We start from the raw sequence: 13,915 nt of genomic DNA, 5'->3' as shown, positions 1-13,915 counted from the left end.
TTTCTTGCTAATGAACTGCACATCCCGCGGCTAATGAAAATTACGTAGGGCGCTTCGGATAGCAGACAATGGGTGAAAATATGATGAACAAGAAGCTTCACTTGAACCCTTCGCTGCCCAACCAAATAGTCAGTTGCCTGTCATGTACATTCTTCGCTACTGTCAGGTAATCATCGCCTTGTAACAAGATCAACCCATTTGGTTGCCTTCTAGCACCCTTCACCTTCATCTCCCGCGCCCTATATAGGCCAAAATGTATATCAGGCTGGCAGATCTCTTTCCACCAACTCCGAGACTGCGGGGAACAGACCTGGTATAATATCACCAGACGATAAAGTACTCCATTCTCCAAAGACCAGCATTGAAGGCATTTCATCTAATGGAGACATGAGACCCGTCTCAAGCCAACGTTCAGGGCTGTCCCCTACATTGTCACTAGACAATTCTGGAATTGCCTCTCTCCCAATCCAGATGGAAACACGAGAGTCCACATCACGATCTCGTTCTAACAGCATCTTATCCGTAAACACTATGGCCAAGACCCTCAAGGAGCAACTCGAGGACGCACGCGTTGAATGTTCCTACGATCGACGTCAGAAATTCATCCCACGAGATAGCCTGAAGCGACTGATCACCAGAGAAACCGTCCGAGTGATTCTTCAAAATGAAGGTCTCGGCCAGCACAAGGCCGACGACATTGCGGAATGTACATCTAAACAGGCCAGAGGGCTTTTTGCGATCCTTGTCTCACTTAAGAAGCCCCGGGAGATTGAAGCTTTTCTTGAAGAACGCATTTGTGACAGAAACATTCCCTTTTGGCGCCCACCGAACGATAGCGATTACCGGCTACATGTGAAACGAGAAGACGCCTATGAGCCAGTCCAGTGTATGAGTGGCTGGCAGAGGAGACAGAGAGAGAAATTCGACGAAAAACAGCAGTGGATTTCGGCGCATTTTTTCGAGTATCAGGGAAGCGATAATCTGGAAGATCGCATCGTACCTTTCGTCAAGTTATTAGATGACGACAAGAACCACGAAGTAAAGGAAGGTGCATATAGCAAGGTGTTTGCTTGCCGGATTCATCACGCGCATCATGACTTGCCCCTGAAGCGAGATAGAAAAGTACGTTATCCATGTATACCATTCGCCAGGGAAATCAAGTTAACTCTTGTGCAGGGCAACATCCCCTTGGTAGCGATCAAAAAGCTCAAGTCCTTGGATGAAGGGGAATTCAAAAAAGAACACGAGGCTCTGAGGAGGATCGCAACTCATAGCCATCTGATCAAGCTGCTGGCCTCCTTTCGTCACAGGGATGAGTGGCATTTTGTCTTTCAATACGCCGACTTTAATCTCCGCACCTTCTGGGAGCAGCGGCCTCGTCCACCATTTGACGAACGGACCATCCGCTGGACGCTCAAGCAGATGATAGGAATAGCCGACGGATTGGTGCATATCCACGGGTTTCGTCCGACCTTCTCGCAGCCAGTATCCCTAGTCAACCGGGACGCAAACATGCAGGTAATTTCAGAGATAAAACTAGACGAGGAAGAGAAGATATTCGGGCGTCATGGCGATATAAAGCCTGAGAATATCCTGTTTTTCCAGCTCATGGACGGCATTGATGATCCGGATGGTGTTTTACAGATCGCTGATTTTGGCCTTGGGAGATTCCACGGTCGTGATTCTCGCTCAAACATCGACCCAACCGGTGTGGTCTTTTCCCCTACTTACGAACCTCCCGAATGCAAAATCTTCAGACCCGTCTCTCGCGTGTACGACATCTGGAGCCTCGGCTGTCTGTACCTTGAGTTCATCACCTGGCTCCTAAAGGGGTACGCGGAGATCGAGAATTTCGCCGAGCACCGCAGTGAGATTTCAGCTCTGGGCATTAGCGAGGATAACTTCTTTACTGTTCTTCCATCTGGTGATGATGCCGAAGTACGCCGTGGGGTTCGTACGTGGGTTGAGGAGCTTCGCACTCTGCCGCAGTGCTCGCAACTTATTCACGACCTACTCCACCTCATCATAGACGATATGATTGTAATCAAGGCAGAAGATCGCATCAGATCGATGGAGCTTCGCCGGCGATTGTCTCAAATGCAGGATAAGGCGAATGGCTGCAAGGATTATCTTCTGAAAGGGTGCCCTCGTCCTCGCTCAACATATCGTCTCCTCTCGTCATCTGTGAACACGAGGGCAGAGCGACGGGCCCCGTCACACTTGCGAAGGGATGTACGATTTGCCGAGCGGGTGAAAACCGCTTGAAAGCATGTCGACTTTGTATTTCTTCCTTTCTCCTTTCCAATTTTGCGTTCATGGTATGTTTTAAGCAGACTTGCGGACATGCACATGGTTGTTCGTTGCAGAATTAGCATACGATCCTTCGCTTCATGGCGTCGTCTTGACATGGCAGTGAATAGATAGTTTACGGTGGTGTCTCTAAATGCTGATAAATTTGAGCCCCGGCTACGAACGAGCTCATTCTATATAAGAGCCTAATCTTCTTCAAGAGCAGAATCTGGATTGTTTAATTAGAAGGTTTTGCCGTGATCCATGGCATGATATGATACGCTAGTATAGAATACCCTGCTTGCACATTACTCGTATCGATGGAGGAATTCTACCTAGTACATAATGCAACGTTTATTGTTCTTCATTTGCATTTATAATTATAGAACTCGAAGAGGTATTTATATTAATAGTATCAAACTATCTCTTTTGTATATACTGATCATATCGACAAGAAGAATCCCCAACTAATAGACTAACTTCCGTCCTTATTCTTACTCAAGACCATCAGATTCAGGAGGTCCCTTATAAGCTGTTCGACAGTCAGTATATGAATAATTTTTGTAAAAGAGTCAAACGACAGAAAACTAGTCAGGAGACCAGGACGAAACTTACTCTTCCTTGCAGAAATGATATACCACCCCGCTGCAATAGCCATAAAGCCTGCAAAGACAACCGAGGCGTAGTTCATACTGACGTTCGTGACGGGTAAAGCGGTGGGCATGCTGAAGAGAACCAGTTCGAAACAGATCCATGCGATAGCAATAACGTTAACGATTGGTCCGATGATGTTGCCACAGTTCCAGCGCGCACGACTCACTTCGCGACGGCGCTGGATGAGGCTCAGAGTGATGGGGATGGCATAGCTGGCGGCTAAGGCTATCACACCGACGGAGACGAAGGCCGTGAACGCACTGCTGCTTCCGAGGTTGATGAGACCTAGAAGCATCTGGATCACAGTCAGAAGGACGAGGGCCCAGACGGGCACACCGAGGCGTTTGTCGACCCGGGCCCAGACGCTGGACAGGGGAAGGGCACCATCGCGCGCAAAGGCCCAGGTGGTTCGGGAGGCGGCGACAGTGATGCTGATGGAGCAGAATAAGACGATGACCAAGACGAGGAACATCAGGCCGAGGCCACCACCAGGGCTGCCCATCACCCGGCTGAAGATGTACGGGATAACCTGACCGGCAGGCGCGTTGATGAGCTCCGCGAGCGGCGGCATGGTGAAGCAGATAGGCAGAATGAAGAAGAAACCGGCAAAGCCGCCAACGGGCACGCAGAGGCTGATAGCCTGCGGCACCTTGACAGCCGGGTTAGCGCACTCCTCTGCCATCGATGAGACCATTCCAATAGCCGAGAATGTATAGGCAGGTGGCAGCAGGCCGATGAAGAAGGTAAAGCCGCCCCAACCCGAGAAGCTCGTATCATAATGGCCCAAGGCCCAACCGGCGCTATGCCGGCCAACGTCCGCCTTGACAGAGAGAGCAATCAAGATGATCACTATGCTGATAGCAGTCCACGCGGCGCAAATGATGTCGACCATGGGCAGGAAGCGGTTTCCGAACGTACAGATGACGAAGGAGCTCAGGATCACAGCGTAGAAGATGAGCAGGAGCTGCCAGCTGTTGGCAGACCAATCGGGATGATACATCGACACAACGGCTGACAGAAGAGATGCGAAACCAAAGTTCACAGACAGGGTAATGGTCCAGTTGCCCACCAGCCAGGCCCAACCAGTGATGAACGACAGAACTGTCTTTCCTCTGGAGGCGATCTGGTAGGACCAGTAGTATGGCCCAGCAGAGGTAGGATACCGCGAGGCAAGCTCCCCCAAAGAGACGGCGACACACTCATCCAGCACGAGGACAACAATCCAGCCAACAAATATCGATAGTGGACCCCCGCCATAGATCGCACTCAGCAGAGGGCCACCCTCACCGTAGGGAATGGCGGCCATGGCAAGACATTGGAAGAGCAAGGTGATAAGCGATCGATTTCGCGTCAACTCCTGCGTATAACCCAGTTTGTCGAGACCTTCCTGCTGGTCCTTGAGGATGATTCCCTCCTCTGGGGCGCCATGTTCCTGGCTCGGAGTCGTCGTGCAAGGCGCCTTCTTTTCGTCCATGGCGTCCATTGTGACCTTGAATCGTATTGAACCTCAGCTATATATATAAAAAAAGGAAAGAAAGAGAGAGAGAGAGATAGAGAGAGAGAAAGATCGTATATCCCCTCCTGATCAGAACAAGGATATCGATTGAGGGTCAATCGCACTGCGACCCTGGTAGCAGAAAGAAATGAAGCGAGTCAACTGACAAGCAGGAGAGGACAGAAATAGAGTAGTCCAGGTGTTGATGTATAGTACAAGTTCAACAGTCCCGAGGCTTGTTAATACACTTGTCTAACCGTGAAAAAGAATCAAATGCGACCAGTCAAGAACACATGGCCATCGACGCCAATAATGGTATGCGTTCAAGTACTAAGTATGATCCCGGTTGCTGTTGGCAGTGCTAACTAGCAGCTGCATAAACGCCAACGATAAGCAATCGCAAAAGGATCCGAGCTTTAGTTAAATATATGATCTCACCAGGGGCAAAGAGAGCGGCAGTGAAAGCGTGAAACAAACCGGTTGGACCCCGCTGTACTTATAAGACTACTCCATATAGTATCGGAACCCTAGTGAGTGAGCGAGCGATCGAGATGTGATAATCTATTCCTGATTCCCTTATCACCGGCTTACTTATGATTCTCCCCCCTGAGCAACGCCACTGGCAGCTAGCCACTCTCACTTTACTTTCCACATTGTCAGAGGAAAGCCGGAATCCACTCATTACTGGATATTGGATCATCGATTCCCTCTCTGCAGAAGCGGTCTTGCTTGTCTTTTCTTCATGCTGTATAACGGGTAAGCTCGTGTTCGGCTGCACCAGGAAATCCATCGATACCGCGTGCGCCAGTTCCCAGGCTGCATCTGTATCTGGGAGGCACAAAACGGCCATGGTCATAGCGACAGCTCATTAGAGCTGAAGAACACATGCAGAGGACTAAAGAGTAGAATAGTTAATAGAACCATGTCCAGCGCGTTGTGAAGATTGCACTTGTTTTGGAGGCAAAAGCGACGGCGTCCCGGTGGATCCGGGGAAAAGCAACCAGTCACGAGACCGCGATAAGGCGATCGTCACTCCCAACAGGGGAAAAGATTCCAGAGGTCAGTTAGTTAGTTACTGTAACTAACTAACTACTAGGTACTTAGTTGGTGGAATGTGAATCGACCCTGCGAACTGACATTTATTAATGGAGAGGGATCCGGGGAGTTCAAATATTAGACCAAAGACACAATCAGCGCTGTTAAGGCAACCATATTGTAACTGCTTGTCTGAATTTGATAGAATCGACATGATATTCAGAAGTAGATCCCGCGTTCATCAAACCATGATACTCACTAGGTATCTATCCTGCAGGTATGAACATAGTCTAGACGATCACCAGCCAGATAAGACTCCAGAAGAGCTTATCCGCATTACACATTACACAATCGGTCGGATAATCCTGGAGTCGGATCCAACTACTCCCCAGGGCAAAGTAGCCGGTCCAGCCAGAGAACAATAATATATCCGGGGAAAGAAACTGCAGGTTCGCGAGGGTACATATTTCCGGGAGTACAGACGAAGTTTAAAGTCGATCCCATGCAGCCGTCCTGCTACAGAAATGAAACGGGGCACAACAGGACCCGCGATTCCATTTAAAAATCATGGTAATAACACTGAGATTCATCAACCGTTTGTATGTACCACCCTTCCGTCATCGATTCGTCATGAAACTCGAAATAATCGGGTACGAAAGACAGATAATATATATATATATATACACACATGGAAATCGTAAAAAGATGCGAGCCCCCTCTTTCTCTTCGGGATCCAAAGCTCAGAACAGGAACGTCTTCCGCGAGATGCTTTCAAAGCAGTCCCACCAGCTCACGTCCGGGTCTGGAGTCGCCCACAGCTTCTGCAGGAACTGGTCCATCACCGGTATGGAGCCGAAATACAAGAACGTGCCCGTTAACAGCAGGTTCTTACGCAGCGCCCTTTGCTGCTCCGGTATGAGACATTGGCTTCCAATCACCAGCGTCGGGAAAAGAAGACAGTGAGATAACTTCCCCGCCAGCCGAGTCTCACAGATCGCCCGGTGGCCAGCCTCTGTGGCCCGTTGAACGCGTGGATGTGTCAGCGGCAAGTTGCAGACAGCCCGGTAGATGTATATCAATGCAGTCTGCCGGTACGCGGAACAGAAGACTTCCCAGGAGCGGTCATAGTTGAGAGGCTGGGAACCACCGGTATCTGAAGGCGCAGAAGGCTCCAATGGAATCGCGGGAAGAGATGTTATTACAAACCCACTTTTGTCCATGAGACCGCTGCCATTCGGATCCAGGGTATTCCATACTGATAAAATCTCCTTGAGAGGCGGAGACACCCCAATTGAGCGGTATTGATGTCCCAACCGTGCGATGTGAGAGAGGGCAGCCATGATCTCGAGAAACTGATCTCCCGGTGGAAGAACACCCCACCAGCCCTCACAATCAGCAAAGTCCATCCAGCTCTCAGGAGAGAAGTATGGCCTCTCTCCAGTGAGTAGAGAATGGGTCAGATCCATAGTCGCAAAGATGGACAGCATCAACGCGGATAGACCCTTCTTCACTCGAAAGAGCTGATCCAGGAACCCCCACTGGGCCAGGATAGCTCTCCCACCGCGGAAATGCAGATAAGTGGCGGCGCCTTCATCTAAAGGCTCTATAATCCCGTCAAGGATACAAAACAAAACATTAATAACAAACAGGTCCTTCACGGGAGCTATATCTAGGCCCCCATCCGCTCCTGTCTTCACCAGTTGTTGCTGTCGTCGCCGCACACGAGAAACTTGTAATCTTTCCCTAAACAGCTTTATAGCTGTCAATCTAGCTATCTTCTTCGCCAAAATCGCATCCTGCTGACTCCTCCGTGCGTAGAGGAAATGATGTGCATTCGCAACCGCTGTGACGGATTGGAGTAAGGCAGGATCCTTACAAGCGGACCCTACATCAACCTGAAGCCGATCTTGGGCCACATTAAACCTATCCAAGACTTCATGTTGGAAATAAAGCATCAAATGGTCTGCCGTCATGACAAACGCGGGCTCCAATACCGTAGCAGACAGGACACTAAAGCTCGCTGAAGGACTGAGACTGATGACAGAGGAACCATCATCATCGCTCCTCTCCGACGAGCTCGATCCTTCCCCAAAGCCAGTATCAGCAGCAGCAACAGCAGAACCATCCGTAGTAGTAGTAACATTGGCCAAAGTCCTACCGCCGGTTGAAAAGGTAGCATTAGCAGTGACAGCAGCAGCAGAAACGGGGTCATTCCGACCCGCGAAACGCCCACGAGCCGCAATGCCGTTGCACCATTTGAGACGGACTTTGCTGTAGTTGCATGCCCGGCCAGACGTAGCACAACGCGAACACTCAGGTTGTTGGAGATCGCAGATGACTCGACGATCCTTGCATGGCCAGCAGGAACCTTCGACAGTCCTTATGCGTTTGGGGACCATGGTCTAGTACAATAAAAACGTGGAGATAGAATCAAGATACCAGGCCGGGGGAAAGTGGAGAAAGGACTTTTCTTCAAGACAGAAAACGAAAACTTGCAGTATTAGTTTGGACTATATTTGAGATCTATGGTAGTGGAATTTTCTGATGAACCTGGGGCAGTAGACTGAGAGCAGGAAGCCGCTTAGGGCCTGCAACAACGTTCACTTTCTTATTTGAGATTGAAAACGGAAAAGAGAGGGGGAAATGGGGAAGTTGACCAGCTCCGATAAGGTTGGATGGGGGCTTACTGCTTATCAGCCATATTGAATAGTCAACCGAAAGATACTCGGGGCCTGAGCGTGAGAGGGGCCTGCAGAGATATTATTACCGCCGCTTGGTCAGATGATTCAAGGTCGAGGATCATGACGATGGAAGAGGCGATTGAATTGAAATCATGGAATTTCCCTCCTACTTTAGACGGTGTGTGCATGTGTGGAAATAATCTACTCCAATTCTTATAGAAGATCTCCCAAACGTGCTGTCGTACATCCCGGATAATTGTGCATATCGCCACCCTCGGCGACTGCGTATACTGTATGACCGGGACGAAAAGGAAAATCAATTACAATTGTCGGGGTATTACCTTATGGAACTATATAGAAGATATATAGAAGAGAAGGATTCATCACCAGAGCACATCTACTCTAAGACGATGCCCCCGTTCCCTGAAAAGGGGTGATAGTCCACCTCGGTCGCCCACTGAGCTTCATACAACGACTCGTCCATCTGCGACGCGTCCATTCCGGAAATAATCTCCCTATGCAGAAACATCAATACTGAGACATCATACTTAATTTCTCTCTCTAATGGAAATGGGCCAATACTCACTTATCTTCAGCTAAGACCTCCAGTCCAGGAACGCAGTCGATCAGAGCAAACAGCAAGTAGGATCCCACGAAAGCCCAAGTGAATCCAATGATGGCCTCCAGGACCTGGATACCGAGCTGCCTGACGTTTCCATCGAAGAAAACACCCCCTGTGATCTCGGTGAACCCATCATAGGCAGCAACCTCCTTCATGGCGAAGAGTCCCGTGGCAATGGTACCCACAAAACCACCCACGCAGTGCGTAGCAAAGGTATCTCCATTATCCACCCAGCGGAATCGACGAGCAGCGTCAGTGAACTTGATCCGTAGCGCCTGGCGACAGATGACGGCACCTCCAATTCCGAAGAAGAGTGCGGTGGTCATGCCGATGAAACCAGCAGAGGGGGTGATCATGACCAGCCCAGCAATGGCTCCCATGAACGTTGAGTCGAGAGACCACTTTCCAGTCTCGAAGTATGTCACGCCTGCCCATGTCACTGCACCACCGGCAGCGCAGATATTCGTCACGCACAACGCCATGACTGATTTGAAGTTCAGGCTGAGGGTTGTTCCTGCGTCGAAGGCGAGCCAGGAGCTCCAGATGATGACCATAGCAAGCAGCTGGCACATGCTGTTATGAGGGCGGTGGAGTGTCAAATGCGAAGGAGTGCGCACAGAGGACTTTCGTGAACGCGCAATCGGGTACGAGAGGTATAGACTGAGAGCCGTTGCGGTAGCACCACTGCAGATATGGACTGGAGTACCACCAGCGAAGTCTAGGGCTCCAAGGCCACTTAGGAAGCCTTGTTCTGACCACACCATGTGCGCAAGCGGGCAATAGATGAACGTAGCCCAAAGCTAGTACAGCGAATCGAATCAACACAAAGAATGACAAGAAATCAGTAGAAACGATCCACTCACAAAAATGAAAGGCACCAAAGGCAGGATCCTCCCACGCTCACACGAACCTCCGATGGAAATAGCGCACACTGTCGCGCAGAAGATGAGCTGAAACTCACTGAACAAAATCGCCGGGATACTCCCTACTGGGTCTGCCAGGACGCCTCGATGGAAAGCATTTTTGAGACCCCCAATAACCCCATTTCCATCACCGTAGGCGAGGCTGTAACCAATCAGCCACCATTGGATCGAGCAGACAGCAATTGCGAGAATGGATGGTATGAACGAGGCGAGTCCGCTCTGCCTCGTTGAGTAACCGGAGTAACCCAGTCCAACGGCGGGGATGATGGGCCAGCAAAAAACGCTGCAGACAAGGATGAATACCGTGTCGGTCTTGTCACAGGCCTCCCAGGCCTGGAGGACTGTTGAGGAAACCATTGTTGCCTCTATTCCGGTTACTCTTCAATGACTGCTTTTCTCACAACAGCGTAAAGAAACCATAGAGGGTTCTTAAGAATTCAGTGACGACGCAGAGCGGAAAAGAGAGACAAGAAGCTCTTCTCGATCCTCAGGCAGTCAGCCAGTATTTGTTTCTTTCTTATCTTGTGAATCATTCTCTGGGGCCAGGGAGCCCATATGTTCGCTGATCTCATCTCATCATGATAGCCGTTTTTGGCGTATCCCCGCTGCCACCATTCGCGACGATAGAGATAGCCCCCAAGACTGGCAGAGCCGATGTATAGCATTGCCTTTCCAGTCCTGAGTACTTCATAGTAATTGCGCAGTTTGATAGACAGAAACATGCTCTGTTCCGGGGAAGCAGTGATTGGACCCACTTAAGGTTGGCCTATCTATCTGCCTGATCCGGTTAGACCCGCCAGTGGTAGTAAGTGACTATCGATGATCCCTTCTCCTCCTAAGGGGATGTTATTATTGTTTAATAGCCAGTTTTACAGGCTGGATAGAAGAAAACTACTATCCGTATACGTTACTGAGAGGTATGGCACTGAGCGGAATGTCTAGAAATAAACTCTTGTGGACTGTCAAACCCCATGCTGCAGTCTTGCTGTCAACTACAGGGTCGCAACTACCAAATTCGAGAGGGGGTAAGAAACACGGTATGGTGCATTCAATACTCTTAAGAGAAAATATTGGTATTTGAGAAGCTGACGAAAATGCAGTCCTTTTTGTCCACTAGGAGAAACCCGCGCCGGAAGCAAGTATTGCGTGGTATCACAAATGCGAACAACACCTCTGACCCCGATTAAGGATCATAGTAAAACATCACGCCCCAGGCGACAGCGAAAAGAATCCATCCTCGTTTGAAGATAATGAGGAAAGAATCGGAAAAGAGAAGAAAGGAATAAGAGGATTAGAACGAAAGGAATCACGAATCATGCAAATAAGGGGTATTGGAAGCTCTTACGAGCTCATGATAGAAAATCGAAACTGATGATGCTGTTTCGACACCAGGTTGATCAATTCACGCTACGGCGTGAGTGCAGAGAGTGCCGGGAGCGTAAGGCGCTTCGAAGGTGCCAGTGACTATCACCGTCATCGATAGATGGGTCGACCTTGAGAGGCGGAACTGTGAGTCGGTAGATGTTAGCGTCTGTCTTACCCAATTGTACTTATATGAAAGAACCTGCTTACTGCTGAACCCGTAGCCTTCAGTAAGTCCCTCCGGGTTGCCCTGTTCGATCTCCACACGGATTGAAATATCGAGGCCGCCTACCAGTCCACTGTCACTGCTGACGCCGTCGGCTGCCTTGTGTACTGTACCAACATTCTCTTCACCAATGTGAAGGGGCTGATGGCCATCCTTTGCAGGAGTGGTGGGGCGCAAATCCGCTTGTTCGTTCTGATCCCCATTTGACGGCACGCCGTTGGCGGTTGCGGATCCGGTGACCTCTGTGATACAAGCAAAGTTCCGGGATGGCATTGTGACATGGTTGAAAGCCGCAGCTTTGGGTTGTCCTCCAGGCTGCTTGTCGAAAAGGACCATCAGAGTTTCATCAGTGTTTGGGTCCAAGTGGTGGATCTTGTTCCTCCGTGCCAGCAGGTTGGCCACGGCTTTGGGAGGCGGCTTGTTTGTGATGGCACTGCTGATGACATTGGCCATGTATCGGTGGTCGTTCAGAGGGGGGATATTGAGATCAAGGTTCGAGTAGAATCGGCCCATAGCAGCCAGATGGACGTCTCCGCCCAGAATTGTGACCCGGATGGAATGCGCTTTCGCGAAGGCCTGAAGGCGCTGTATAAAATGTCTGCGCTCGCGCTTGTGATGCTTAGCGGTGTAATGATCGTCCAAATCGTCCAGCAGATCGACCTGCCCGTCGAAACTGTTGAAGAAACCACCGCCAAGCCCGAAACGTTTATTCATCAGACGCAGTGGTGCCATGAGGGGAGAACTGAAGATATTTTCCAGCCACGCAAGACGGGGATACGCAATCGGAACACCCAGCAGTAGAATGAGATGCTTGATCTCGCCGTTCGCAGCTTCAACTTCTTCATCTAGCCGGTCAAAGATGGCGTCGTACGTATCGGGATAATTCACCTGGTGGCGCGTGCGCTCTGTCCGCGCATCGAGACCGACAAAGGCCATGCGCTTACCCAGACGCATGTACAGGTTTCGACTCCTCTCTTCTACGTACGGTCCGGGACGCTTCCCGATGATCCAACTGCGATCCTCTTCCAAGCTCTCAAGCACGAACGTATTCTCCGTCTGGCGCGGGTCGACTCCGGACGTCCCGTTGACCGCGTGCATTGTCTCGGGCGCATCCGTGGTGAAGGTAGACTTGGGAGGCGGGATATGGTGCTGGAAAAGACAATAATACTTGAATGCCACTCCTCCGATACCGCGGAAGACAGCACATTTCATAAAGTGGTCGGTATAGGAGCCAAAACCGTCAATGATATCGTGATCATCCCAGATGTTGATCTGAGGAATCTGTCCATTGGCGGTCTTGAACGGCTCAGAGGTATACCACCTCACGTAATTTTTGTAGTAATATTTGTCACACTCGGACCGCATGTGCTCGCTGAAATCATGGTGCCTTCTCGTCAGGGGGTTCGTGATATCTGTCCACTGCTTGAGGGGACCGTCGACTCTGATGCCATCATTGTAGATTTGGTCACCGCCTCCGATCATGACGTGGAAAGGGCGCTTTTCGTGGATCCTCAGGACGTCGTTCCAGAGCGCCGGACCAGCCCAGCTCTCCGTGTCCGTTCCGACCGAGAAACCATTGCAGGAATGGAACATGAGGCGCATGGATTGGTCGGCTGCGGGAACCACAAAGGTCCAGGGCGCTTTTACTGGGTCTCCAGTGGCATATTTGAAGCCAGGGATAGTGTACTCCCAACGAGCTTCGAATTGTTCAATCGGGACCGTGAGAGAAAACCGCCAGAACGTCTTTTCCGGGTCCTCGTAGAGCTTGATACCATCAATGGTTCCCTCGCGGCCCGACGTGCCACCATTCTGCGCACCATTGCTCGCATGCGACACAGGACCCGCCTGGCGCAAGTGTAAATGCGGCTGCTGCTGGTGAGTTGGAGTAGTAACGATCAGAACACTTCCCTGCCAGACGGGAGAGCCGGGATCCAACTCCATGTATTTATAGTTGATCAGAGGGCCGCAGATAACATCCAGCTGAGAACCGGTGCCCCCAGCTTGATATCCAGATGCTAGCTCTGCCGGAGACACTGCGGTACTTTTGACTCCCGCGTTCTGGAGGTCGAAAGGGGTACCGTTCCCTGGATAGAAGGAGGAGTGTCAGTGGTTCCGCCCTCGCGAGCAACACGTTCCAAACGCACCATTTACTGCCTTCTCGTATGTACCATAGCCATTCTGGCCTGCCTGCTGCGACTCGTAATCCGCCATGATCTAAGGGGACCTCTTCCAGGTGCGCAAATGGGCGTTATGGCAACGCAATGGTACCAGAACCACTCAGCGCGCAAAGATCTCCCGGTGCCGCGACGAGGGGTCGGTTCAGGTCTGAAAGGAAAGTGGGACAATGGAATTGTAAGAGAGTGACAAGAAAAGTGAGCAAAAGGCGATGAGGGAAAAGAACGATCCGGAGAGGAAAGAAAGAAAGAAAGAAAGAAAGGGAGCAGCAGCAGGCGACGCAGGGGGAAATAATGGCAGGGCCGTCAAGACCCGCGCGGGCAGCACTAGTAAGGAATGCCTCGAAGCACCGGCTTGAGGAAGTGACGATGCCAAGCCCTACCTCTGGATAATACGGGCCAATCAGCCACAGCCCGTTTCGCGCGGGGGGAACCGCCCAGCCTCAGCACCGCC

At 50.7% G+C, this 13,915-nt stretch overlaps 5 protein-coding genes across 5 annotated transcripts; 1 reads left to right on the top strand and 4 right to left on the bottom strand.

Annotated features, from left to right (window-relative positions):
- The first annotated feature begins 120 nt into the window (after nt 1–120).
- C8Q69DRAFT_451966 (kinase-like domain-containing protein) lies at nt 121–2,478 on the top strand. The gene is made up of 2 exons (XM_028629536.1): nt 121–1,122; nt 1,177–2,478. Exons 1-2 carry the CDS (start codon nt 388–390, stop codon nt 2,263–2,265), a joined length of 1,824 nt encoding a protein of 607 aa, XP_028489314.1. The 5' UTR covers nt 121–387; the 3' UTR covers nt 2,266–2,478.
- A 193-nt stretch (nt 2,479–2,671) lies between these two features.
- Nucleotides 2,672–4,506, bottom strand: C8Q69DRAFT_451962 (putative amino acid permease). The gene is made up of 2 exons (XM_028629535.1): nt 2,905–4,506; nt 2,672–2,821 (listed from the first exon to the last, which is right to left on the bottom strand). The coding sequence occupies exons 1-2, from the start codon at nt 4,424–4,426 to the stop codon at nt 2,784–2,786; spliced, it is 1,560 nt and encodes a 519-aa protein (XP_028489313.1). The 5' UTR covers nt 4,427–4,506; the 3' UTR covers nt 2,672–2,783.
- Nucleotides 4,507–5,965: 1,459 nt separating this feature from the next.
- On the bottom strand, nt 5,966–8,190 carry C8Q69DRAFT_451958 (fungal-specific transcription factor domain-containing protein). Its single transcript, XM_028629534.1, has one exon. The coding sequence runs from the start codon at nt 7,870–7,872 to the stop codon at nt 6,214–6,216; it is 1,659 nt and encodes a 552-aa protein (XP_028489312.1). The 5' UTR covers nt 7,873–8,190; the 3' UTR covers nt 5,966–6,213.
- A 188-nt stretch (nt 8,191–8,378) lies between these two features.
- Nucleotides 8,379–10,398, bottom strand: C8Q69DRAFT_451957 (putative ammonium transporter). The gene is made up of 3 exons (XM_028629533.1): nt 9,640–10,398; nt 8,741–9,576; nt 8,379–8,669 (listed from the first exon to the last, which is right to left on the bottom strand). The coding sequence occupies exons 1-3, from the start codon at nt 10,054–10,056 to the stop codon at nt 8,552–8,554; spliced, it is 1,371 nt and encodes a 456-aa protein (XP_028489311.1). The 5' UTR covers nt 10,057–10,398; the 3' UTR covers nt 8,379–8,551.
- Nucleotides 10,399–11,096: 698 nt separating this feature from the next.
- On the bottom strand, nt 11,097–13,498 carry C8Q69DRAFT_503188 (hypothetical protein; the record flags this gene model as incomplete). Its single annotated transcript, XM_028632467.1, has 3 exons — nt 11,097–11,206; nt 11,272–13,371; nt 13,432–13,498. 3 exons carry the CDS (start codon nt 13,496–13,498, stop codon nt 11,097–11,099), a joined length of 2,277 nt encoding a protein of 758 aa, XP_028489310.1.
- Nucleotides 13,499–13,915: the final 417 nt, after the last annotated feature.

Source organism: Paecilomyces variotii (assembly GCF_004022145.1).
Source record: "Paecilomyces variotii strain CBS 101075 chromosome Unknown C8Q69scaffold_1, whole genome shotgun sequence".
Classification (NCBI taxonomy): Eukaryota; Fungi; Ascomycota; class Eurotiomycetes; order Eurotiales; family Thermoascaceae; genus Paecilomyces; species Paecilomyces variotii.
This window is presented reverse-complemented; position numbering and strand designations above follow the sequence as displayed.